This window comes from Rattus norvegicus, chromosome 20 (genome assembly GCF_021556685.1).
Source record: "Rattus norvegicus strain SHRSP/BbbUtx chromosome 20, alternate assembly SHRSP_T2T, whole genome shotgun sequence".
Classification (NCBI taxonomy): Eukaryota; Metazoa; Chordata; class Mammalia; order Rodentia; family Muridae; genus Rattus; species Rattus norvegicus.
In genome coordinates, this window is record NC_141553.1 from 11,521,600 (window position 1) to 11,548,724 (window position 27,125).

At 51.3% G+C, this 27,125-nt stretch overlaps 2 protein-coding genes and 1 long non-coding RNA gene across 5 annotated transcripts in view; 1 reads left to right on the forward strand and 2 right to left on the reverse strand.

Moving 5' to 3' along the window:
• Nucleotides 1-627: 627 nt before the first annotated feature.
• Nucleotides 628-4,858, reverse strand: LOC147998571 (uncharacterized). Its single transcript, XR_015645665.1, has 2 exons — nt 4,824-4,858; nt 628-1,629 (listed from the first exon to the last, which is right to left on the reverse strand). It is a non-coding gene; the product is annotated as an uncharacterized LOC147998571 (long non-coding RNA).
• A 119-nt stretch (nt 4,859-4,977) lies between these two features.
• Nucleotides 4,978-9,751, forward strand: Lrrc3 (leucine rich repeat containing 3). Its single transcript, NM_145679.2, is given in 2 exon segments — nt 4,978-5,117; nt 5,770-9,751. A coding segment is annotated over 1 exon segment (774 nt). The 5' UTR covers nt 4,978-5,117; nt 5,770-5,901; the 3' UTR covers nt 6,676-9,751.
• Nucleotides 9,752-17,757: 8,006 nt separating this feature from the next.
• Nucleotides 17,758-27,125, reverse strand: part of Tspear (thrombospondin-type laminin G domain and EAR repeats) — a 172,923-nt gene continuing 163,555 nt past the window's right edge. For all 3 annotated transcript variants that reach the window (NM_001432038.1, NM_001432037.1, XM_087597896.1), the window contains 3 exons: nt 25,274-25,461; nt 23,513-23,614; nt 17,758-18,382 (listed from right to left, as the gene is read on the reverse strand). In NM_001432038.1, coding sequence (NP_001418967.1) covers nt 18,229-18,382; nt 23,513-23,614; nt 25,274-25,461 — 444 coding nt within the window. In that variant the 3' untranslated portion in view covers nt 17,758-18,228. The remainder of the gene's footprint in view (nt 18,383-23,512; nt 23,615-25,273; nt 25,462-27,125) is intronic.

The window sequence follows — 27,125 nt, forward strand, 5'->3', positions numbered from 1 at the left end:
CAAACCAGCAAAGCCAGGAGCCACCACAGGCCTAAAAGCCATAGTCTGGCTGTCACGCTGACTCGATCTTTCTGGGTTTCTCATGGCTGTCATTTGTCCTAGGATCTCATTACACTGACTCAGGCCAGTTGACACTGACTTCTTAGCTTCCCCCACCTGCAGCAGTGACTCAGACTTCTGCTGTCTGTAATGACCTTTTCATTGGTGAGCATCCTGTCCCTCTGGATGGTGTATTATTCAGTTCCAGTGTGTCTGATGTTTTCTCACAGCCTGGACTCACTGGATGGGGCATTTTTAGTGGCATTTTATAATGTGTGTTACAGCTTTCCCCTTACCCAGCTAGCTCCCAAACAATTGAGACTGGGCTATTATATTTATTTTACAGCTGTAAGGGCACAATAACTGAGCAGTTACTACTCTATTTTAGACATCCATGCCAATCTGGCTACCACCCAGGCAAAATCCCTGTGCTACTTACATTTTATGGCTTTCTATGCTCCGGGTGTTTTCTTATGGTCTATCCTGGACTCTCTCCCCATGGGTAATCTCCACTCCTTCCCCCTCTCCTCTTCCTCCTCTTCCTCCTCCCCTGGGTGGAAGCCCAGCTCTATTCTCTCCCCTGCTCAGTCACTAGCTGATCAGCTCTTTATTGACCAATCAGGGAATAATTGGGGAGCCAAGTTTACACAACATCGAGACAGGAGATTCTTAGAATAAGGATTGCAACCAGATATGGTGGCTTGGAAATAAGCATTCAAATAGTACAGGGACAATCTTTACATAGCGCACAATAACGTTATGCCTACAGGACATCACCAGAGCAAGGCTGTACCCTTCTCAGTGGGTAGCTACTGTCTGTCTGATCACATAAACCCTCTGTGATGACTAGTCACTGTTAACCTGACTGAACTTAGAATCATCTAGAAGACTGAAGAACACCCCCGGGGCATGTTTGTGAGGGTGTTTCTTAGAGAGTTTAACTGAGGCAGGAAGACCCACCCTGGGTACCACCACCTGGGTCATACCACCCTGTGGGCTGGGGACTTGGGTAGCGTAAAAGAGGAAAAAGGAAAAAGTTATCTGAATGTCACTGTTCAAAGCCTTTGCTTCCTGGTCCTCGAACAATCCCGCCTTCTGGACTATGGACAGGCACCGGATACTATGCCTTCCCCACCAGGATGGCAGTCTCTTAACTATGAGGCAGAAAAAAGTCCTCCTGTAAGTCACTTGTAAGATATTGCTCTCCAGGGAGAAGAGCAGCCAGCACACTTGGCCACACGGAGGGAGCTTTCTTAGAGTTGCTGTTTTTTCCTTTGGAGTTGATTGTTTTTGAGAGGTGCATCAGCCCTGTGGGACCCTGAAGGAAGTGACTTGAAACGGAAGCTCCAGTATGTGACAAGAAAGGACAGATTGGGACATCCTGTTTTAACTTCCCAAATGGAAGCTGCCCAGGGCTGTATTAACATCACACAAGGTGGACTTCCAGGGATACACAGTGACAACATGAAAGAACCCAGGTGGTCGGAATAGGTTCAGAATGAGCAAAGTAAACTCTTGACGGGGTGGGGAGTTCAGCTGGTAACGTGTTTGCTGTACAATCATGAGAAACTGAGCTCAGATCTCCAGAGCCTGTGTTTAAAAAAAAAAAAAAAATCAGGCATGGCAGCTTGTGTCTGTTGTCTTAGTGCCGGGGAAGTGGAGACAGGAGAGTTCCTGGGGCTTGCTGGCCAGCTGGTGATACTGTCTCAAAACTCAGGTAGACTGAAGAAGACATTCAACATCAACTTCCAGTGTACATACACACACACACGCGCGTGCGCACACACACACATACACACACGCGCGCGCGTGCGCGCGCACACACACACGTGTGTTCACACACACATTCATGATTCTTACGTCTAGCACCCTTTCAACCTTTATTCCTTCCCTTGCCAACCCCCCAACACTAGGAAGGAGAGAAAGAAGGTTAGAAGGGAAAGGGACATAGATCTCTTTCAGCCAATGAAATAGGTCACTTCCTGTTGATTAGGGGTATTGGGTTCTTTGGGGGCAAGTCCAGTCTTCGTAGACGGGATTGTCAACCTACAACAGCAGCCAGGAGCAGCAGGGGGAGCAGGCAGCTGCCACAGCCCCTCTCTGGGTTCTTTCATTTATACTCTCTTCAGAATCCACAGAATTAAACAAACTGTCTGCAGCTGGCAAAAATCACGCTCCTGCCAATGCACGAGGCAAACCATAATCACCTGCTGTGAAGCAGCCTCTCATCCCATACCCAGGACTAAAACTAAATATATTCACATACCATAACTGGGTTTTTTAAGAAACCAAAATTCTCACTATAGCAAGCTGTCCTCTGACCTCCATGGTCTCAGGTGCCATTCACCTGACCACACAAACAGATAAATATTTATAAAAAAACTAAAGTGAGAGGTTACAGAGTATTTTAAACTTGATAAGGCGGGGGGGGGGGGGGGGGGGCGGGGAACAACCCGTAAGGATTGAAGTTCTAGGATGCAGCAGAAACCGGACAACAGGAAGTTCGGATACTGGAAAAGGGGACACTGCCCAGGAGCTCTGCCTCTAGCTGAGGCAACTAGGAAGGGAAGAGGAATGCATGCAAGCAAGAGACAGAACAATGTTCAGAGAGGAAATCAAGGGAGGGAAAGTGAAACAGTGGAGAAGCCGCTTAAACCAAAAATTGTTGTTCTGAGTTGATCAACAAAATCAATACATGTCTCTCCCGAATGATCAGAGAGAAAGCACGGGAGGAGTCACGTGTGAGAACAGTATCAATCACTCACATTCATGAACATGGAAAGCCTTACAGGGGTGTGTTATGAACTCCTTTATGCTGACAACTGCAGAGGACCGGTTGATACAAAACATAAGGCTAAGGGGGAAACTTCGGCTCTTGTAAATACGTTAAAACAGCTCAGCTGCGTACAGAGACGATAACATCCCAACAAAGTTGCCTTTATCCCCAAACACAGGCCAATTTAACACTTGAAGATCAATTGCTATAATCCAATGCTAACAGACTTAAAAAAAAAAAAAACAAAAAACCAAGGCTGGAGAGATGGCTCAGTGGTTAGGAGCACTGACTGCTTTTCCAGGGGTCCTGAGTTCAATTCCCAGCAACCACATGGTGGCTCACAACCATCTGTAATGGGATCTGATGCCCTCTTCTGGTGTGTTTGAAGATAGCTACAATGTATTCATTATATACATACACACACATACACATACATGCATATATCCACTTGTAACTAAAAATATTCTCAGCAAATATATATTCCAACATCCACTCCTAACTAAAAAATACTATTCTCATCAACTCGAGAAAAGATGTTCCTCTCAACAACAGACAAAATGAGCTGTTTACTATGTCTCACACTACTTACCCAGATCATTTCCAAACCCAGACTCAAATGAAGATCTCTACGTCCATAAGACCCTGTGGCTTTTTAACCTTAGACAAAGACATCTTACAGAAGATACCCAAAAATCATTATCCACCAGAGAAAGATCGCTGAGTCAGACTCCCTCAAAATTAAGTTAGAGTCCCTCAAAATTAGAAACCAACCGTGGGGGAAAACTGTCAAGAGAATAGAAAGACAGCCCGCACAAACTGAGAAACAATATTTACAAATTATGTGTCTGAGAAGGAGGGCGTTTCCAGGGAACTCTGGCAACTCAAAATTAAGGAAAACAAGCGATTCATCTAAAAGCAGAGAAATGGAGCAGACAGAAAACAAGACCACACCATGAACCTCTGGGGTGACACAGACCCATGCCACAGCTCAAGCCACCACTCCACACCCAGAGTGTCCCCAGTCAGAGCCACTGGCCCACCAGGTGCTGTTGGCTATGTGCCTGTGTTGTCAGTGGGGGCGCAACACGGAGCCAAACGTGCTCAGTCACTGCCTTTCCGGAGTATGCACTCAAGGCTGCTGCAGAATGCTCCCATGGCCCTTCCGTTAGAGTCCCAGATTAAAACCCGGCCAGAGTTGAACAGATTACAATACAGAAACTGGCACACTGGACCTAGAGAGCCACTCAGCGGGGTGAACCACGAAATAAGGAGGCAGAAAGAGAACCTATGTGATAGGAGGCCATTTATGGAAGTCGTGGAGAACGCAGACTCCCGCGGCGCTAGGAAGGCAGGTGACAAAGGGAGACTGGGGTCCTCCTGAGGTCGGTGGTGATAGGTTCCAGGCTGAGGATTAGGTCCCGCGTCGACGCCCCCATTTGCCTTTCTAGGGTGCTCCGACCTTAGACCTGAGACTTGGGGTGAGGGGCGTCATTCATGCGGTGGGGCTGCTCAGGGTGGGGCTTAGCCACGTGGCACGCCCACGGACACTTCCCTTACCAATGCCCTAGAAAGCCGGTACCTAAACCCGCCCACGCCCCTCCAGACCCCGCCCACATCCCGCCCCAGCCAGTGCAGTTTACACATCAGGCCCCGCCCCTCACACAAACCTCGCCCACAACCCCGCGCACCCCTTCTTGGGCTCTCCCCTCAGTGTGCTGGCCCCGTAGGATTTTAGGAACTCTGCTCTGCTCTTCCTTACGCAGGCCCCAGCCCCTGCCCAGCCTCTCACCTATCTGGCTCTTCCCCTATGGCCTTGACCCTCCTCAAATAGGACCCTCCCCTCCCCAGCCCCTCTTCCTATAAGCCCCTCCTCTCGCACGGGACAGTCCTTTAGAGACTCCGCCCCTCACGCGCAGACCACGCCCTTACCTGGCCCCTCCCACCCACGACATACTCCGGGTCCCCCAACACACGGAACACCAACGCCTCTACTAGGACCCCTTCTCACCCGCGCCGTCCCCATCGCAAGGGCCCTCTCCATCCGTCCCTCCCCTCCCACCCTTCTCCTCAAGGCTCCGCCCCAACATACAAAACCCCGCCCCTCTTGCCTCGGCCCCACCCTGCCCCTTCTCTTGCCGGCCCCTCCCCTATCGCAAAGGCCCCCGCCCCTCCGGCCGTGGCTTACCAGCCGCCCTCTTTTACTGGCTGCTGGGTGGGCACGGGACGGGTCGCCGAGGCGCCGGAAGGGCTCTGGTCAGGCTCTGGGAAGCTCCGAAGGCACACAGCAGCCGTGGCCGCTCAGGTAAAGCTCCCATCCTCCCGCGTGGCCTCCCACCCGCGGAGCTCCAGTGTCCCTGCCCTGCCGCCCTGCTCTCTGCCGCCTCTCCCGGCCCAGCCCACACTACACGCAGGGGGCTGCTTTTCCTCTTCGGTGTCTCCAGCGCCGCGGGCGTGGAGCTGCTGCTTCAGGGCGCACGGCGAGCTCTATAGATGACCGCAATCTTTAAGGTGTCACAGGTAGCCGAGTGCTTGGGGACAAACTAGCGAACGCGGCCACCCGCCCCGCCCGACCTGGCTCGCACATTTCCGGAGGGAAGCCCTCCGCCAGCTTGAGCCTGGAGCTGGGGGAGGGGAGAGAGAGATGGATACTGGGCCTCCGCCCAGACTTGTGTCCCCAGCTATGGGTGGGTGACCAGAAGGCTAGGACTGGGTAACTACCTCGCTAGGGCCAGTCTCCAGTCATCGGTTAGCCCTGGATGCCTTACTTAGCTGGGAGATGCTTCTCTGGGTGGGTGGCCTTCGAAATCTTCCGGAGTAAGTTACAAAGCAGGTATATTAGATAGCTAGCAACCCTGCCTCAAACCTGGTGCGCCTATGACTCCCTTCCTCCCTGGATGGATCGAAATGGACAGTGCTGGTCACCCTCAGTTCCCTTTCTTTTTTTTTCCTTGTAGAACTGAGACCGCTAGGCTCTTCCGCAGGCGAAGACACAAGAGTTTGTGTTGGATGACTGCCTGCAACGTGAGGAAGGACGCTCGCTTGGAAATCCCAGTAGAGAAGAGCTACCTGGGTCGGGTGGAGGCAAGATGGGCCCCAGGGGCAGGCAGAGCCCCTCGTCCCCACTGGCCCCCTCCCAGGGGTCTTGCTTCTTCATCCTCTTCTGTTTACGGTTAGGTGCCTCCTGCCCACAGTCATGCCAGTGCCCCGACCATGCCGGGGCCGTGGCTGTCCATTGCAGCTCGAGAGGGCTGCAGGAGATCCCAAGGGACATCCCAGCCAACACGGTGCTTTTGAAACTAGATGCCAACAGAATCTCCCGAGTCCCCAATGGAGCCTTCCAGCATCTGCCCCAGCTGAGGGAGCTGGACCTGTCCCATAATGCCATCGAGGCTATTGGGCCAGCAGCCTTCTCAGGTCTGGCTGGGGGCCTGAGGCTTCTGGACTTATCCCACAATCGCATCCGAAGAATCCCAAAGGACGCGCTGGGCAAGTTGAGCGCCAAGATCCGCCTGTCCCACAATCCACTGCACTGTGAGTGTGCCCTGCAGGAGGCCCTGTGGGAACTGAAGCTGGACCCTGACTCCGTGGATGAAATTGCCTGCCACACCTCAGCACAGGAGCAGTTCGTGGGCAAACCTCTGATCCAGGTCTTGGACTCGGGTGCCAGCTTCTGCAGCACCCACCGGAAGACCACCGACGTGGCCATGCTGGTCACCATGTTCGGCTGGTTCACCATGGTGATTGCCTATGTAGTGTACTACGTACGCCACAACCAGGAGGATGCCAGACGACACCTGGAGTACCTCAAGTCCCTGCCTAGTGCTCCAGTCTCCAAGGAGCCTCTCAGCCCTGTGCCCTAGCACCCGCCTCTGGTGGGCCGCTGAGCCTGGCTGCCCTGCTTTCTGCAGCCGGTGGAGGTGATGGTGCTCTAGTGTCTCCAGGGAGGTGCACTGCAGCCGCAAAGCCCCAAAGGCACTTTCATAGTTGGCGTTTGGTCCCTGCAGCCACTGCCTAACCCTATAGCGGGGGTTGCCCATCCTCTTGGGTGCGTAAATGGAGGTTGCGAGAAATGGAAAGTCTTGTCAGGGCTGGTTTTAGCAGGCACTTTAAACCCAGGATGCCTGTGGTACGGGTCTGTGAGCCATCTGAGCTGCCAACCTTTCTCACACGGAGCTGTGGGAAGTGAATACTTGTGCACTTGAGGATGGGGCCCCGGTGGGGAGGATGGCGTCAGCAGTTTTGCCACTGGGGAATGGCTAAATCTGTTTACCCTTGCCCTCCTAGGACATCTGAACAAAGATGTCGCCCCTTTCCCATAGCAAAGTACCGGCAATCTAGACCTTTCCAGAGAGGTTATAGCCTGCACCGGCCTGCACTGGCCTGCGCTGACCTTTGTTCTGGGAGTTCTTTAGTTGCCCCCCGTGCCAAAATTTCAGTCCATCGAAAGGGAGAAAATAGAGAAAACATAAGAAAGGTCCAGCGCAGGCTCACCATGGCTATGCCAGCTGCCAGACCTCTTATGGGCTGCCCCAGCTTCCATCCCGTGCCTGGGCAGTGGAAGCCTGCCAATCACGGCGGCTCTTGTGCCTTGCTGTCCTACTGCCAGTATTTAAAGCAGCTCTCTTCAGAAGGGGAGGGACTGGAGTTTGAGGTTCCCATGCCAGTCAAGAGGAATGCTTTTCTCTAGCAACAAGAACCTTCTCTTCACCTCGCTGAAATCCCAGAGTTCACTGATCAACTTTCTTACCTGTAATTACTTCATGTTCAGGGGTAGATGCTATAGCCCCCTAACTCCAATGACTTCCAGTTTTGTCATTTATTGTCTTTTTTTTGTATAAATGTTTGTACCCTAAGCTACATTGAGTATCCGGGAGAAGCAAATGAGTGTAGAATGTGTGTGTGTGTGTGTGTGTGTGTGTGTGTGTGTGTGTGTGTACATGTGTGTGTGTGTGTGCTGAGTGTCAGGTCTAGACACTTCTCCGAGCAGAAATTGAATGCGGCTTCTGTTTCTGCTGCAGATTCTCTTGTGATCTGCAGGGGCAGGGGGAGACTGTGTTTGGGGGCCTGGCCTGACGTGGTCTTACCATCACTGTGGCCCACAGTTCTGTCACCACATGACACGGTTGCCCGAGGCCACATGACTGTCGGCTTCAGACGTATATGAAAAAGAAAACCCGCTCAATGAATTCCAGACTTTGTCCACTACTGAATGCCCACACCAACATGGTGGCCGTGGGGCTACCGTGCCCAGCATGTGTGGTGTGAACAGAGTACCAATCTGGTGCCCGGGATGAGATCCCAAGTTGCCCACTAGTCCTTCACTGCACTGGGCCAAGCTGCACTGGTGTCAGGGTCAAGAGGTTCCATGAGAATTGGAATCTCGAGGCAGCCTCCTTAGGGACACCAGACCCTTGGCGTGACTGCTGCCTGGCCCTCCGTGGCACAGGACATGCTCAACACATGGTGTCCAGTTAGGTGTTCAGAGGAGGCAGGTGCTGAGGGCAGAATGATCTGGACCTTGAAGGGTTCTGTGCCAAGGAAGAGAGGCTAAAAAGCCAGAGATGAGGGCTTGGATTAAGGCCGGGGGTGGTGGGGGTGGGAGTGGTGGAGGTGGTGGTGGTGGTGGTGGTGGTGGTGCGCTATCCTGATGCTGCGGCAGTGCTGAAGTCACTATGTCTGTCCCACGGACAGGGACACCTCTAGCCTGGCACCTACTCCCGGAGGTGCTGGTGCAGAGGGTATGGCTTTCGTCCCTCTTACTGTGTGGTGTGATCCGGTGTGGGGAGGGTAGCTTTCCAGACGGGGTCCGGGGGTGGGGAGGGCACAAGTTGGGAGGTAGCTGGCCCCTGCAGTCTTTCTCCCATCCTACTTAATTCTTAGGAGCTTGCCACTGTCTGGCACGACTAGGTCAGAAAAGAATATGGTTGGAGGCTGGCTGGGTGGTGAGGGCTTTGGCCGCTCTTGTCCCAGAAACACCGCATTGGGCCCTTTAGATACACAGGGGTGGGGCTTTTTCCCAGGCTGTCCGACTCACTGCCAGACTTGCTGCTCTTAGCCTAGGGCTCAGTCCTACCTGGTTGTGTATCTATAGGGCTCCTGCTGGGAAGAGGAGACAGGGGAGGGTCTCTTTGTATGGACCCTGGAGAGAGCATGCCCCTGTCCTGTTAGAAAAACCCTAGAGACCTCTGCACTCTCCTGCTCATCCTGCTGCCTCAGAGACTTATCTCCCTGCTGTCCCACTCCATGTCTTTTTTTATAGACTCTTCCCTTCCCTCCCATGACCAGCTCACAGGACAAGTATATGAGGCTGGAACCTTTGATGGAGCCTTGCAGACCGGGGTGAGGTGGAGTGGGGGGAGGGGTAGTAGCATTGAAGCTGTCTTTCTCCCTGGATCCCACCGGCTTCCACCAGCTTCACCTTCCTTCTCTCATTCCCCAACTCTACACAGACCCTCTAGATCGCCAGGACTCTGGGTCAGTACCCCCTACTCTGTGCATCCCTACCCTCTGGAAGGTAGATGGGGTCTTGCCACACAGGAGAGAGAGGTGCCTAAATGTCCCTCAGACACCGTGGGTGGTTTGTTTTTTTTTCTTTTCTTTTACCACGTAGCTCAGTGTCCTGCCCCACCCCCATCAGTGTAAACCTATCATCCCAGGTCCCACCCACTGGCTCCTTTGGGCTCTTTCCCTCCCACTAGTTAGCCTAAGACATGGCTCTAAATTGAATTCCTTGGGTGCGGTGGGAGGTTGAGGGGTGGTAAGTCTCAGACCGAGAAGACGTTCTGGGCTCATGGCAGCTCTCAGGGTACTAGGCTCCTGGGATAGCTTCCAAGTTACTTTTCTTGGAAGTTCAGTCCTGACTCTGATCCTGACACCCCCCCCCCCTCTCAGCCTTTCTGTGAGCCCTCAATAAAGCTTTTTGTGCTGAAAACTGCTGACCAGGATTCTGTCTTCCATTCTAACCCATACCTGACCCTCACAACCCTGCCAACCTCTGTCTGCAGGTCCTCGAAGCTGGTAGGGCATCTCCAAGTAACTAGACAACTGATTGGCATAGATTATTAATAGTCATTAAGTTTCCAGGAGTTATGGGAATCAGCTTACACCATGGTGCCTTGACTCTGACCGTGCAGAGGCTCTTATGTAGATTGATGTCAAGGAGATACAGGATTGGATTGTAGAGAGTGGGGACAAAGTTTTTGTAAGGTGGGAGAGAGGAGGAAGAGGGGATCAAGGAGATCAAGGGGATCTATGGAGGAGGATGGTTCAGATTTAGGTGAACTAGATCGATTTTATCTTGTCTAAGTGGGAAGTTTATATCTTTTTCTTAAAGATTTATTTATTATATATAAGTACACTGTAGATGTCTTCAGACACACCAGAAGAGGGCATCAGATCCCATTACAGATGGTTGTGAGCCACCATGTGGTTGCTGGGATTTGAACTCAGGATCTCTGGAAGAGCAGTCAGTGCTCTTAACCGCTGAGCCATCTCTCCAGCCCTGGCAGTTTATATCTTTATCAATTAGCAGTGAACTTATTGTGTGGATGAATTGTGGATTGAGAATTTAGCATGCAAATCTGATTGCTAAATTACAAGTTTCTGGAACTTCGATTCTACCTGGCTAAAGAGGACAGCGTGTGAAAGAAATGGCTGAGAGGCGGTTGGAACGTGAGGATCTGGTTCTGTTGCCTGCGCAGAGTGAGAACGCACAGGGCCCACAGAACAAGGTAGGGGTGTGTGTGTGTGTGTGTGTGTGTGTGTGTGTGTGTGTGTGTGTGTGTGTGTGCAGCATGGTAACTACCGCCTAGGGGACCGCGTGGAGAGGGTGGCTAAAAGGGAGACAGCCAGGAGAGGGCGGCTTGCAGACCATGTGGCAGAGTAGCAGCCGGAGTGAGCGAATCTGGCTGGCAAGAACTGATAGAAAACGTTCCTTTTTTATTTTTACTGCAATGGCTCTACACCCAGGAAATTGGTGAACGTCAGAATCCCACCACCATACCCTAGGAAGTGGTCATCATTGTCAGCACTCTGCAAGAGAACTAACTCTTCAGTGTGGCCTCCAGGCTGGGCGAGCAGCCCCTGAATAGCCGCAGAGCGGGCGCTCCCACAAAGCAGTGCTCTTTAGGCTTCTAGACAACACTGTCGTGCCAGAGAGAACTTCTGAATTTCAGGACTTGATTTCTCAAGGGCCGTAACCTTCTCCTGATGCTTGTTGCCTCTTGACAGCTAGCTTCGTATCCTTGCAATGAGGTCACGGGTGCCTCCCTGCCTGCCTCACCAACTTTTGCAACCGCTGTTCCCAGGTGTCCTGCCTGGAGACTTGTGTCCCTGGGGATAGCCTGGTACCAGCCTGGGTTATCCCTTCCTACCTCCTATCCTGCCTGTTCTCTGGGTTCTGGACGATGCATGAGACCGCCTTCCCTCTACAGAATGCTTTCCTGCCATGGAGCTCCCTGCATCCCCCCCACCAAGCCTCTACACTCCAGGTCAGTTTTCAGTTAATGTGACTGGAAGCCCTAAAGAGTGTTCACATCACTGGTCAGCCTGTCTTCCTTCCCTGCAGACTGGCTTGTCTCTCCTAGGGAACTCTCAGTGTAGGCAGAGCAGGGCTCCAGGAGCTTCCATGGTGTGTGTCACAAACACACGCGCGCACATACACACACACACACACAGACATGTATACACACACATACACAAATACACGCACACACATTTCCACTACATATAAGCCAGGCAGACACAGATGTAATGTCACATTCATGCAGACACTAAGAGGCAAGCATTGCTCGTTGGTATCACATTTTGTCGCCCATAATTGCATCCCTCCCTCATTCCTGGCACAGTGTGTCTGTGGTCTTTGGAGGAAGTGTTCCCCGCATCCCAGGCCTCCAGAGGCCTTTGCCTACTTAAGGCTATCAGCATCTGTTTCCTGACTTTTCCAGGATCCAGAGGTAGTGGCTGCCTTCCTGGGGTTCTGAGGAATTTTGTAGCTGCAGTGGATCCCTCTGCCTTGCATACCACAGGCCGAGGGGTTCAGAAGAAAGGCTCTGCTTTGGAAAGGGTCTCTGGGTGGCATCAAGGGCAAAGCTATGGGCGTGGGTGGGGCTCAATCAAATTCAGGGAGCTCCGGCAGGGAGGGCCCAGGCCCTGCCGAAGCAAAATCCCATGGCCTTGTGGGAGGGAGTCTGGCACTGGGCTAGCAGCAGTTCTCAGGACACACTCTTTACTTAGGACACAGCCACTGACTGGGAGGGGACCACAGCCACCACATCACAGGGCCAGCTTGCTTTCAGGGGTGTTTTAGTTGGTTCTTACAGTGGCTGGCGTGGGGAGTCCTGATCTTGCTTACGGGTGGCTGGCTCCTGGCAGCCTGGGCTGGTATCTGCATCTTCAATGGCTGGCCTAGACGCCGTCACTTGGGAACCACTGGGCCTTGGGGGCGTTGTCAAAACAAAAGACCAGAGCTTGGTTGACCGCAGATGGAAGAAAGGCCAGCCGCCAGTGCGTGAGGCAAAGCAGACCAGTTCACGTTCGTGCACTCAGCCTGTCTGCCTGGCCGCCATCGTCAGGGGCAGGATGCTTCAAGCTTCAACTGGCTCTCCACTGGTAACCATGGCAACAACACTGCCCGGAAAGGGAGTGGACACCCAAGCGGTCACTGGGTGGCATTAGCCATCAGAAGTAGCCAGGTGCTGCCGTTGGGACCAGTGGAGGCCATCTTACCCCCTCCCTCACATTCTGAATGAAGCACATCCACCATCTAAGGGACCTGAAGCCATAGCAGCAGCAAGCCCTTAGGGAGGGGAGACTCAGGCAGAGGAGAGGTTGCTATGGTTCACCCCCACTTACCCCGAACACAGTGGATCCTGAGACAGTTGGACACATGCCCCCTGGACCTCAGGGGCTCTAATGTTCAGAGCTTGGCCTAGACCTCACCAGGTCCCCTCCATGGTGAACAAGATCAACAGCCCTTGGTGTCCCCACTCTCTCAGGCTTGGCAAGGTGTGAGCTAGTGGGAAGCTGCCCAGAATGCCCCCAGAGCTCATGTTCCAAGAAAAAGCAAGCAAGACATGGTGCACGGGTTTAGGGGTGCTGGCTGACTCATTCTGTTGTCATTGTCTAGAGAGCTATGGATAAGGACCTAGGAAGGGGTTACCTCTGTTGACTGCTGGTGTGACATCCCCTTGGTGGACATAGGGGTCATTTCCCAGGCACTGCCCTCCAGCCCTGTCACTTCAGTCTGTTCTAGAGGTTGGTATCTGGCCCTATCTTCTTGGGCAAATGACCCTTTGTGGTCTCTCTGCTTGTGTCAGCTTAGAGGAGTGGGTGGAGCAAGATGAAGCATTGCTGTACGAGCAATTCGTGCTGGGTCTACATCTCCACCAACCGGCGGTTTGAAACAAGCAAAATTACACCTTCCCCAATCCCTTCACACACTTGTCTTTCGTGGCCCCTGATCATTGCTTTCAGAGAGTCAACCCTCACCCCAGGGGGTGACAGGGAAGTTCTAGAAACATTCATGTCCCATACTTGGAACTTGAACCAGCCTTCTTCCCTCCCTTCCCTCCCTTCCCTCCCTTCCCTCCCTTCCCTCCCTTCTTCCCTCCCTTCTACCCTTTCTACTTCCCTTGGTACTCAGAATTGAACCTAGGCCCTGGCACATGCTTAGCAAGCAAGCAGGCACTGCCCTCCAGCCCTGTCACTCGGAGCTTTCCAGATCAAACTAGCCATAGCTGAGTGTCTGCCAAGGGTGGGCTAGGAGCTGAGGCTACTTCCCTCCTGTCCCAGGGTCTCTGTTCAGTTCTTTTTGAGGTACCCATGCACTTTCTTAGGAAGGGTGGCTCTTGGGTTTGGATGAGAACTGCCTAAAAATGACACACATATTGGACCAGGACAGGAAGGTTTGTCCATGCACTTGGTGGCCTGCAGTCCGATTTTGTGGCTTCCTTAGTTTACATCCGGGGCATGCAGGCAGCTTTAGCTAGGTACTTCTGGGGGTGGTGGTGGAGGTGAGCTTTGCACACAGTTCTGTCTTACAGAGGATTAAGCGGGAAAGGCCTATCCTGTCCTTCTGTCCCCTGTTAGGCTCCTGGAGGTGAAAAGTCTGAGGCCAGATGCCAAGTTGTGGGGTAAGGACTTTCTTGAACCTCTCTCCATGGTCACCTTCTAGTTATGTCTTGATGCTGGTCCTGCTGAGGTTGGGAATGGGAGGAAGAGGGGAGAGGACAGGGAAGATAAAGGGGGGCAGAGAGGGATGAGAGAAGAAGGACAAAGATGAGAAGAAGGACGGAAAGGAGAAGAGAAAAATGAGAAAAGAGGGGGAGAAGAGAGACGAACCCATGGGGACATTCAGCAGTACAGTGGCCACTACAAGTGTCCCACCCCAATCCCAGAACCCATGCTTGTTTCCTTACACAGCAGAAAAGGACTTCAGGTTGCCATTGCTGACCATGGTCCTGAAGCCATTGATGAAGAGGTCCTGTGGCCATTGCTTACCATGGGCCTGTAGCCATCGCTGACCACGGTCCTGTGTCCATCGCTGACAGAAATCCTGAAGCCATCGCTGACCATGGTCCTGTAGCCATTGCTGACCATGGTCCTGTAGTCATCGCTGACCACGGTCCTGTGGTCATTGCCGACAGAGGTCCTGTGGTCATTGCAGACAATAGTCCTGTGATCATTGCCAACAGAGATCTTGTGGTTATTGCCAACAATGGTCCTGTGATCATTGCCAACAGAGATCCTGTGGCCATTGCCAAGAAAAGTACTTGAGGATGCCATGGCTAACTGGTCTTGTGCTGGACAGAGCTGGGGAAACTATTGGCTAAGGCCACTGACTTTGTGAAAACACAGTGCTCTACCTAATTCCTATTTTGCAGACATGACATGGGTGTTTGCCCATCACCAGCTTGCTGTCTGTCCTTTGACACGAGATGGTAGAAACCAGGCTCAGCTCTCAGAAGCCATTCTCAGCCAAGAGGACCTTTGCTTCCCTTTCTGCTTCTGTAGCTTCCTGTCCACCCTCTCCCGCCCTTCCACAGTCCTACACACAGACCTTCCACGAGTCTTCCCATTCTCCTTCGTTGGGCTGCCTCTCTTTCCATAGTGTCTGTGAGCTCTGTATGGCAACACAGGGCAGCATTTGGTGGCTGGTTGGACCAGGGTCAGCAATAACCGTTGGTTATCTGAGAGCCGTGAGCTTTGGTTGGGAGAACCGAAGACCCTGAAATTGATCTTGTGGGAGGTGGTTCTGTAGTTTGTAATCAACCTGTCCCATGGCCCAGCCATCCTGTGAGTGGCCACCAGCTACAGCTGCCTTCCTCTACCACCTTTCCCTGCAGCCTCCTGGGAGTGACTGCAGGCCAAAGGCTGGTGAGCAGGAATGTAGAGAGCAAACCACAGTCTGCTTAGCGAGGAGTAGGGACTGCAGCCACTTGAGGAGCTCAAGGAAGGACAGTACAGCTGTAGGGGAGCATGGGTCTGTTGAGGCAGCGGGCGAGGCAGGCACAAGTTGAGCAGGTGACAAAGGTATGTGACCTGGATGGGTCCCACTGGACAGCACACTTGTTAGACAGCATCCAAACCATGTAGCATTCGCTCTTGCAGAAGAGTGTAGGAAGAGGACCATCTTGGCTCAACTGGGATGGAGCGCTGCGCTTCATACTTGAGCCAGACATGTAGAAGGGGTCTTGGGACCCACTGCTCATGACAGAGTCCATGGCTAGGATGGGCTGGAGGTGTGTGTGCACATGTGCATACATGTGTGTACATGTCTTTGCACTTTTATACCTACGGGAAGGTAGGCATATGTGTATATGTGGGTGGGGTATCTTGGGTGTTAGCATTCTGTCTAAGCTCCAGTCCCACAGTTACCTGGCAACAGCCAGGTATGCCTGACTCACTATAAAAGGGGCTGCTTGCCGCCTCCTCTCTCTTGCTCTTCTCTCTTGCTCCCTTACCCTCTTCCCCCTTTGTCCCTTCTTTCCAAGTGCTCATGGCCAGCCTCTACTCTCCCCCTCTTTCTCTCTCTCTACCCTGGTATCCTCTTAACTCCCCACCCCATGTCCTGAATAAACTCTATTCTATGCTATACTGACTATACTGACGTGTGACTGATCCCTCTAGAAAAAGGGATGTCTCAGCATGGGCGCGCTGAGACACCCCCTTTCCTCAGACCTCACCACGCCTCCATAGAACATATCCCCTCTCTCTTTATCCTTTTATTAACCCATCATTGGGCATGGGACAAAGGTCCATGTTGGTAACAGAGAGGTCAAAGAGCAAACCCTAGCAATTTCAACACAAAGGAACAATGACATTCAGAGCAAACAATGCCACGGCAGGACCACCTAGATCATGCCCAGTTCGGGGGGGATAGGTGACATGGGTGTGTCCACACATGGCTGGCGGTCCTTGGCCAGTTTTGTAGGAAGCAAGGCTTAGAAGCCAGGAGCAAAGACTGCCGCTGATATGTTTACGGCTTCCAGAGGGTGGCCACACAAGGAACAGATTTGCCCGGTGATGCTCTTAAAACCTGTTTATTGTCACACACCACCGTCACCATGGATTCCTGAGGACACCTGGCCCAGCCCACTTGGGGCTGTCCTGAGGAAGTGCTAGGTGGGTCAGCAAGCAGCCTGTCTTTCCCACTGGGCAAGTTGTGCGGGTCTGTTTATTTCTTGGGCTGGGAGCTCAGTTTTGGAGCAGAACCACTCCAAAACAGAATCAGTGGGCAGCCCATCACGATTGCTGCGATGAACTTACCCAGCAAGAAAGCCATCGGGCTTTAAAAGATGTGTTTAAGGAAATCAAATAATCAGCTTTTTGGGGAGGTAACTCTGACGACTGAAACTGGTTTCTTTCCTTGTGCTGGCCCGGCTGGGCTTCCTATTTCCTGGGTCAGTGTGAGAGCTGGTGTGCTCCGGGCTTTTTCAGTCAGTGCTGGCTTTCCCCCTTCACCCCCTAGATAACCTATGGTTGCATCATTTCTGATTTGGAGTCAGCCGTTAGGGAAAGAACGTCTGTAACCCCAGCACTTAGGAGGCCGAGGCAGGAGGAACAGGAGCTCAAGGCCAGTTTGAGCTACATAGCAAATCTTAGGCCAGCCGGGGCTACATGAGACCGTGTTAACGAAAATTAAAACCCGAACAACAAAACCAAAAAGTTACCTGGAGCGTACGTCTGCTCTATCTTTCTGCACTGCTCTCTTGTGTCAGCCTCTGTGAACTGCATGCATGTGTGTAAGAGAGAGTCTCGGCTTCACGGTAATGCTTGAGCAATACTCTGGTGACCATGCAGGTGCCAACATCTAACCTATAAAACAGATGGTTCAGGCCCCTTGCTCGACATCCACCTGGCACTTAAGAGTGCCATTAAACCTGGCAAAACCCCTGAATGTGCCCATAGCAGCCTTGGTCCTGGCCGTGCCTCCTGGTTCCGACTCTTACAATGGTTTCTGGACTCCAGGACGTGAAGTGGGAGGCCTGTGCCCTTGTATCTTCCACAGGGACATCCCTCAAAGCCTTATTGCTTCCTGCGCTACTCAGTGCCCCTGCCCTCTGTGATGTCCTTCAAGGATCGAAATGTATCTGTGCCATGTCCGGAACTATCTAGAGAAGCATAGGGGGTCTTATGGTTGGCCCGGCCATGGGAAGGAGCAAGCTGGCCGTTTCTGGAAGGCCTTGGGTCCGTGTGTATATAAGTAGCTCACAGCCTTGTTGATGTTGGAGTGCAGCTAGAGAAGCCACCCATGTCCCCATGATGGGGCTCCCGAGGGAGGAGAGGGACATATCACACAGGACTTGATCTAACTTTGCCACCCCCACCCCATGCTTTTATGAATAAACTGACATCTGGGGAAGAATCCCCCCACAGAAGGATGCTTTTCTCCGCATGTGTCCACTACTGAGCCCCCCCCAAAAAGGACGCCATCCATGATATTTTGTAAAGAACAATATAAATATATTTCTATATAGATAAGATACAATAAATAGGTGTTGGTCGTGGCACGTGCATCGGGGCTGCACAGCAGGGGTAGCTGGGAGAGCTGGAGCCCTAGAGACTTCTAGGGCCTATGTATTTGAGGTAAACTGTGAATAGCCACTGTCCCTTTAAGGCAGAATTCCTGCAGGAACAGGCTGGGAGCACCAAGATTGGGTGGCAGCCCTGGGCCTCAGCCTGAAGGATCCCAGGGTCACCTGAAATATGGCCGCCAGTCACCAGGACTGTGGTTCTGGTACAGTGCCCCCCTCAGCCAGGGGAGGGAGCAAAGAGCCAGCTCAGAGAGTGTAGTAGAGAGGTGTACAGACACCTTCACCTGCCCCAGGACCAGAGAGAGCTGGATGGGTCCTGCCTGCTGCACACATCTAGCTGGTGGGGGTTGGAGGGAGGCAGCGGAGTCCAGGGTGACTTCAGTCGGTTCTCAGCTTCAGGACCCTGGAGAGGGGCTCTTTGGCACTGGAGTAGATGAGGTAAGAACCGGCAGTGGTGTTAAAGGCCTCCCAGTCGCGGCAGCCGAAGGTGGGGAGTTTGTGCACTGCCACGAAGCCCTCATAGCCTTGCCACCTGAGAGAGAGAGAGAGAGATCGTCACCCTGGTCCCCTCCTTGGCACTGGTGCTCCCAGGGTCAAGGGGAAAACTGAGGCCCAGGGGAGAAACTGCCCCCCATCCCAGATCCCAGAGCAGCCTCACACTGAGCCACAGTGCCTCTGATGTCAATATTTTCCAATAGGATTTTGTCAGAAGGTGCTGACCCTCAAACCCAGCAGGTGACGGCACGCTCTGCCACATTATGAGAGCCAGCCTTGTCACCCGTGGGGCTGGGCTATCTCAGCACAGTGATGCCCTCCACCGTGTCCTCCTGGATGTTCCTGCCCGAGGCTTTCACCCGTTTCCCTAGGTTAAAAACATCTGCTTGATGCTGATGGGCAGGGTTGAGGCTTGTGTGTGGTGAGAGACTCCTCTCTGACTTTGAATAGTCCTGCGACCTTCCCAGACGGCACCTTCTCCATGCTTGACTGTGACAGGAGATCATTTTGCGTTTCTACTCTTCTCTTGTTGAAGTGTTTTACATCTGGATTTTGCTTGTTTTTCAAGATGGGGTTTCACTGTGTAGTTCTGGCTGTCCTGGAACTATCTCTGTAGACCAGGCTGGCCTTGAACTCAGAGATCTGCCTGCTCTGCCTCTCGACCATTGGGATTAAAGGCATGCATCATCACTGCCCAACTTATGTTTGGATTTTTAATCTGTATAAAGTTAATTTTTGTCTATAGATATAAAGTAATGATACCTTTGCTCTGTTGTAGATAGGCAATCCTGTGAGATATTTTATACACAACACATCCTTTTCCATTGACTTGGAATTCAATAATTTATTGGATCAGGTGACTATAGATTTCTAGTTGTTCTGGGCTGTATTCTATTTTACCTGCCTTTAAAAAAAAATATTTTGCAGTGGAATCAGGGCTCAGGCATAGCAGGCAAGTGCCCTACCACTGAGTCATATGTTAGCCCAGTCACCTGTCAATTTTAGGCAAAATCCACCCTAGTTTATTTACACAGTAACAGGTTTTTCCTTCACTATTTCTATGTGTGTGTGTGTGTGTGTGTGTGTGTGTGTATGTCCATGTGTGTCTATATGTGCTTATGTGTCTATGTGTATGTATGTGTATGTGTATGTATGTGTGGTGTGTATGTGGTATGTGTATGTATGTGTCTCTATGTGTCTACGTGTGTGTATGTCTATGTGTGTATATGTGGTGTGTGTATGTCTATGTGTGTATATGTGGTGTGTGTATGTCTATGTGTGTATATGTGGTGTGTGTATGTCTATGTGTGTATGTTTGTGTATATTTGTGTGTGTCAATGTGTATGTGTGTCTGTGTCTGTTTATGTGCATGTGTGTGTATATGTGTGGTATGTATGTGTGTATGTATGTGTGGTATGTTTGTGTATGTCTGTGTGTGTCTATGTGTGTGGTGTGTATGTATGTCTATGTGTGTGCGTTTGAGTATATCTGTGTGTGTCTATGTGTGTATGTGTGTCTATGTATATGTGTTTGTTTATGTCTGTGTGTATTCATGTGTGTGTCTATGTGTGTATACGTGTAGTGTGTGTATGTCTATGTGTGTGTGTTTGTGTATATCTGTGTGTGTCTATGTGTATGTGTTTGTTTATGTCTGTGTGTGTTTGTTTATGTCTGTGTGTGTTCATGTGTGTATGTGTGTGTTATATGTGATCGTGTCTGTGTGTGTGAATATCTACGCGCGCGCGTGTGTGTGTGTGTGTGTGTGTGTGTGTGTGTGTGTGTGGTGTGTCCTGGTTTGCATGCACATGCGTGTGGAGGTCAGAGAGAGACTTGGGGTATCTTTCTCAATCACTCCCATTTCCTCAGGATCTCTCACGGAACCCACAGCTCATCATATTGGCTGGTACAGCTGAATAAAGAACTCCAGAGATGGGTTTCTCTTCACCTCCCCAGTGCTGGGATTACACACATGGGATGGCTTTCGTAGGTGGGGTGGGGGGTGGGGATTGACCTTGGGTCCTTTTCAGTAGGCGCTTTACTGAGACATCTCCCAAGTCTTTTCAAAAGGTTCTTGGCCACCATTATTCTTCAATGTTGCCACACTCCCTCCAGTAGAGTCTGTGTGACTGGGCGAAAGCCTGGCATGCTCACCCGAGGTGACGACTTCAAGGAAGTCAGTCTCCTGGAGGGGTTGGCTGCGCTCTCAGAAGGATACGTGCTTCACGGGTTGTGGCTGCCATGCTTGGAACGTCTTTTCTTGCTATCTCATTTCTACCCTGTGTACTTTTGCTCAGGGCATGTCCTGCCCTATTATCCACCCATGACAAAGAAAGATCACAGAAAGTGCAAAAGTACTTGGATTTGGCCTTTCTGTGGGAAAATGTCACCATTTATCTTATGGAATAGGGACTTTTGGCTGAACTACAGTGGTAAGAATTGCTTTACCAGAGTCCCCTGTAAAGACATATAGCCCTTAAGAGTGGGGATGGTTAGACAGGAAATTATTCCAGTCACTCACTCTTATGAGTTTCCTTTATAGGACCCTGAAATCTCTAAAAAGAGGGGGCTTTGTGGCATCCCTAAGAGATTCCTGGATGGCAGATGGCATGGCTTATAGCAGGGAGACCGGTAGTTTCGCCCCTGTAAGGAGGATGGGGCCAATGCGTGCTCCCCTTGATCCCTTGCCATATACAGGAGTTTATGATGAATCTGGCAATCGATGGATCAGTCACAACGGAGAAAAGGTATCACATTATTCACTCCCATTTATGGGGGAATTGGCACAGTCGTGACCCCCATGGTGTTGATTATTTAAAGAGAATAGAGCTAGTATCATTACACAGTTACAGCAGCCCCTAAGTAGAGTTAGTGTTGGAATTAAATATATTAGAGGAAATTAGGAGGAAGAAGCCCATATACGATGAATCTAATTTGGTAGCTCACAAAGCAACAGAAAGGCTACCGTAAAATCTCAGATAGTTGACTGCTGACTACAGGTACCACTGTGTGGCTTGCCAACTTGGCTACTGTCTCAAACGTTAGAGATAACATCAACTTGCAAATGAATGGTTTACTGATTTCTTGGAATTGGGTCCAATCTATGAATATCTAATAAGAACATTGTAAAACCGTTCCCGGGGACCTTTGTCCTTTCTGTTCCTGTGTATGTGCAACATTGCTTTTCGCTTCACTTTATGATTATAAAAGTCTGATGCTTGAATAGAAAAATAGCACTCAGATCCAAGACCACCTTGTGTCTGTGTCTGTTTGTCATCTGCTGACACCTTGCCCACCTGAAACCAGTCCCTCTGGGTTGCCTTAACGGTCTGTGGCATGACGTGAATTTACTTTTCTCTTAAGTTTATTTTATGCGTGCGTGTGTGTGTGTGTGTGCGTGTGTGTGTGTGTGTGTGTATGTGGAGTGTGTCCTGCGATTTTGAATAGTCCTGTGACCTTCCCAGACTGCATGCGTGGAATGATTGGGAGTTACCATGTGGGTGCTGAGAACCAAATTGAAAGAGCAGCAAGGGGTTGGGGATTTAGCTCAGTGGTAGAGTGCTTGCCTAGCAAGCGCAAGGCCCTGGGTTCAGTCCCCAGCTCCGAAAAAAAGAAAAAATAAAAAATAAAAAAGAGGAGCAAGTGCTCTTAGCCACCGAGCCATCTCTCCTTTAACAAACCTCTGTCATGTTCAAAAGACCACAGCAATGAATCTGAAAGTCCAAGCAAAGCCCTAACTTTCTAATAAACTGCAGGTGACCGAAGCATTTCAGGAGAGCGGAGACCCGAAGAAGCAGGTAAGTGTGAGGGGAGATGGATCACAAAGAGGTCCCAGAAACTGTCCTGGCGACAGGTGCAGAGAGAAGCTGCATCGTCTGCTTATAAACTTATAGACTACTACAGGGTGTCACAGACAGACTTCCCTTCCTCTCAGAAACCAGTCTGAGCTACAGTTGGAATCCAGAAGGTTGCAGAAATTCTGAGTCAGCAATTGGAAACTGGGATGAAGAAAGTCTGAGTCTGACCTCAGTGGCTCTGCTCCAAACAAATCTCTCACTGTCTGTCATCACACCAGCAGGTCAACCTCTCCCGCCCTAAGTGCTATGGACGCCTAGGGAAATCAGGAGCCAGGCGGGCTGAGGCACCTCCCTAGCTGTGACGTTTAGATCAAAGCCACAGGACTGGAGAGATAGCTCAGCGGCTAAGAGCACTGACTGCTCTTCCAGAGGTCCTGAGTTCAAATCCCAGCAACCACATGGTGGCTCACCACCATCTGTAATGGGATCTGATGCCCTCTTCTGGTGTGCATGAAGACAGCTACAGCGTACTTATATAGAATAAATAAATAAACCTTAAAAAAAAAAGTTTAGATCAAAGCCACAAAGCAGAACGGTTGGCTGCCACTGCTGCTGTCCAAGATAGTGATGGAACTTTGAGCTAGTTAGGCGACTAACTAAGCTATTGAAGCCTTACCAGGTAAGGGTGCCACTACCTTCATGGAAGAGACAGCCAGTGTGGCTAGGGCCCTGAGACTCCTCCCTTTAAAGCCATTTGGCAGTGTTTTCAGGTGACTGATAAAGGGCTGGGAACGCAGCCCGCCCCACTCGTGGTTAAGCACTCAAAAACTACTAGACAGGGCTGGAGAGATGGCTCAGTGGTTAAGAGAACCGACTGCTCTTCCAGAGGTCCTGAGTTCAATTCCCAGCAACCACATGGTGGCTCACAACCATCTGTAATGGGATCAGATGCCCTCTTCTGGTGTGGCTGAAGACAGCTACAGTGTACGCACATACATAAAATAAATAATTCTTAAAAAAAAAAACTACTAGACAAAAAAAAAAAAAAAAGCAAGGGGAGTGTCTCAATATTAGAGGAAAACCAGGCCCCATAAATTCCCACTAATTTGCCCATCCATCTACGCGTCGTTAGCTGACAGTCTTTACCTGAGGGGCGTGGCCCTCGGGATGTCGCTGATACAGCCTGGTGACAGATTCCCTGTCCTGGTCGGACTTGGGAAAGCGCACCCTCAGGCTGATGGTCTTGACTTGTTCTGAGCCAGGGGTCACCTTCCGCCCCGCCCCCCTTGAAGGGAATGGAAATTCCCCTCCCCCAACCCCATACGATGAACCCTGAGATGGGAGGATGACCCCTGACCTTCAGCGGTCCTTACCTGTAAATAATACTGTTCACTGAGAAGGTGTTTCCGTCAAAGGAGTTCGCGACCACCAGGAAGTGATCTTCTCCCACCGAGAAGAACTCCCAGTCCAGCGCGCTGAGGAGACAGAGGGCGGGGTGAAGACACTAATGCTTTTGCAGAGCCAATGCCCGCCCCATGTTGGATTCTGGGAAGGTCTTGTCTCCTGAGTTACACCTCACTCTCCCGCTGAGCAACGTCTTCCATTATTTTGTTTTTTAAGATTTATCTTGGGGCTGGAGGGATGGCTCAGCAGTTAAGCGCACGGTCTGCTCTTCCAGAGGACCTGGGTTCAATTCCCAGCACCTATGGAGCAGCGCCCAACTGTCTGGTTCTAGGGGATCGGGCATCTTCACCCAGCATACGTGCAGGCAAAACGTCAATATACATTCAAAAACAAATTGAAAATGGAATAGAGCAAAAAAAATAATTTAAAGGGGTTGGGGATTTAGCTCAATGGTATAGCGCTTGCAAGCAAAAGGTCCTGGGTTCAGTCCTCAGCTCGGGGAGGGGGGTGGGAGCCTGGTGTGGCAATGTGACTCCCTCCAGGGCCACTGGGCCCAGAGCCTGCGGGCAGCTCTGTTGAGAGTGGTTCTGGGTTGAGAGGGGCATTACTATTTCCTCTCTTTGTTCTTTGTCCCAGGTGATATGTGTGTGTGTGTGTGTGTGTGTGTGTGTGTGTGTGTGTGTGTGTGTGTATGAGATTTTCAAAGCATTGTGGGTAACCTGTCAATCAAAAGATTGGGCCGAGGGCTGGAGGGATGGCTCAGCGGTTAAGAGCACTGACTGCTCTTCCAGAGGTCCTGAGTTCAATTCCCAGCAACCACATGGTGGCTCAAAACCATCTGCAATGGGATCTGATGCCCTCTTCTGGTGTCTGGAGACACCTACGGTGTACTCACATACACACAATAAATAAATCAATTTATAAAAATAAGTAAATAAATAAATAGAAATAAAAAGATTAGGCCGAAGTTGAAGGTCCCTCATCCCTTTCTTAACTTCCTGGACCGCAGCCGGGAAGGCTGTTTTGGAGGCCACCCGTCTGTGCTGCCTTGCCACGATCCCCCTTGCACCTTTATCGCCGTGTGTCCTCATGAACACACAGTACCTGAGTATCCTGTGATGCAGGTATCAACTCTACCTTTTGACTTGACTGTTGTTGACCTTAGAGCGCTTTCTTTGAAGACTCTATAAATTCCCTCTGCGTTCTCTCTCCCAGGCCGAGGAGTGCCTGGCACTCAGGAGGGGCAGTGAATGTCTCTAGTAGCTCTTGGGGAATGAAGAACCCCGTGGGAGCTCCTGCTACACTCTAGATTGGTAAACCACACTGGGTCTAGCCTGAAACTCAGCCCTGTACATCCATCTACTTGGCTGTAGGGAGACAGCCATGTGGGTGGGGACAGCTCAGTGGTGGCCCTGCAGAGCAGGTGGGTCAGGATCTTGCAGGGGATGGTGGGAGGGGACACGTGCCTGAGCTCCTGGACCTCGCTAATGCTCACCCCTATGTCATGAGAGACAAACCCTTTCTCCTTGTGGAGGTGCTAGGCTTTTCTTGTGAGAAGAAAGCAGATACACGGATACAGGGCCAGCTGTGGGGGATGGTCCTCATTATTCTGTCTACCTGCTCTGGCCACCTGTCCTGGGAGGAAGTTGGGGATGTCCCCCTGCCAGCAGGTCTTTCCTGTACTGCCCACCCAGGGACTCGCTCTGCCCTTACAACCACCTGGTTGGTACCTGCAGGTGGGGATGTCCTGGAACTTGACAAAGGTCTGAGCGGTGACGTTCAGCTCGTAGATGACGGAACTGAGGATGTAGGTGTCATTTTGTGCCTGCATCTGCACGTCGTAGCTGTGACTGTTTGCCACGGCGAGGAAGATCCTCTCGCCAATGTGGAAGACCTCCCAGTCCGCAGCACCGAACGTCTGGAGTAAATGAAGAGCGGTGGGGGAGGCCCGGTGAGGATGCCACCAACGTCATCACCACTGAGGCCACCTGGCTGCCATCCTTTTACCCAGAGTCCAAAACAGAGTTCCTCTGCCTGCTTGCTCCAGAGGTCACTCAGCCCCAGGAGGTGTGAGGTAGTCGGGGAAATGGAGTCCTTACCACGGACCTGAAGCTGTACAGACCCATTTGTATGAGGGGCCTACATGGAAGGAGTAGGCTGGAGATGTTCACAATCCTGGTCCAGGAGAGGAAATGTCACCAGAAAAGCCCTAATAGGTATGTGACTGCCTAGGAAGACAGCAGAGTAGGGGCCAGGACATGGGGGGCAATGTGCTAACCCATATGGGGGTCTAAGTTTGAGGACAGTGCTCTACCAGTGTTCAGGAACCTCAAGCCAGAGCCAAGGGCTCTGAAGTCTTAGCAACTTGGTTCTTCAGTCTGTATCGTCCGCCCTGACCTATACAAAGAGAGGAGCTGCCTTGTGGAGGTGATGGGTGAGCTCTGGATATGGCAGATCAGGACGGGGAGCCTGTGCAAGAGGAGGAGCTAGGATCAGGAGCCACAGTCCATCAGAGGGGCAAGGCCGCCATTGTACGGTCTCGGGGCTTCCACAGAAAGGCTGCTCAGGAGTGAGGAAAGTGGAGGGTGCAGAACTGGGACCTGGAACTAAAGTCAAAGACTAGAACCTAACTTCCAGAGGCCAATGGGACCAACAGCTAATTGTTAGAAGCTCAACTCTCCTCAGAGGGAGAAAAGGGCACATGCAACTGCTTACGGCATCACCATGCGTACTAGCCAGCGACACAAACCCTATGGGGACAGGGGTGAAGCCTGCATTTGGGTCCAGCTGACTGGAATGTTGGTTACGTGATCCCCCTATGTCTCAGGTCAGCATCTGTTGGGATTCTCATTGAGCAATGGGGACCTGAACCCAGGACAGGGATATTCAAGCCACACACCCAGTAGAAACCCTTAGCTGTCCAGCAGGTTGTTTCTCTGAACAAGGCAGGCTCTCCTGGGGCTGACCCTGGTTGTCCTAGCTGGGGACAGAGTGAGCCATGCTGTAAATTGTGCCCCAGACCAGTCAGTTGCATGCCCTGGCTTCAACTGATGCCAAGGAGCCTCCTGCTTGAAAGGCATCTTGCACAGCCAGTGTGGGAAATGGCTCTGGAACTTCCACTGTGTGTTCCTATGTGCAGTGTACATACATACGTGTGCACATGTATGTGGAGGTCAGAGGTCAACCTCAAGTATTATTAGCCAGTAACCATTTACGTTTTTTTTTTTTTTTTTTTAAAGAGGTCCTCTTTGTGGGACCCAGGGTTCTTCGATTAAGCTATGGTGGAGCCCCGGGAATCACTCATTTCTGTCTCTCTAGAACTTAAGATTACAAGCTTACTACACACCTAACTTTTGTTGATCTTTTTTTTTTTCTCCAAGTCTGAGTTTCTCTGTGTAGCACTACCCAAGAGCCCCTGTTCCCTGGCTGTCCATGGTCTGGCAGAACATAACAGCATTCTCTCCATGGCCGACAGAGGGCGCCAATGGCTGAGCTCAGCCGCGCAGGTAGTGGGCAAGAAATAGCCGGGGATCCAGAGAGGAGGCTGCTGGGAGATTGATCCAGGAAAGCCTGAGAGCCCCA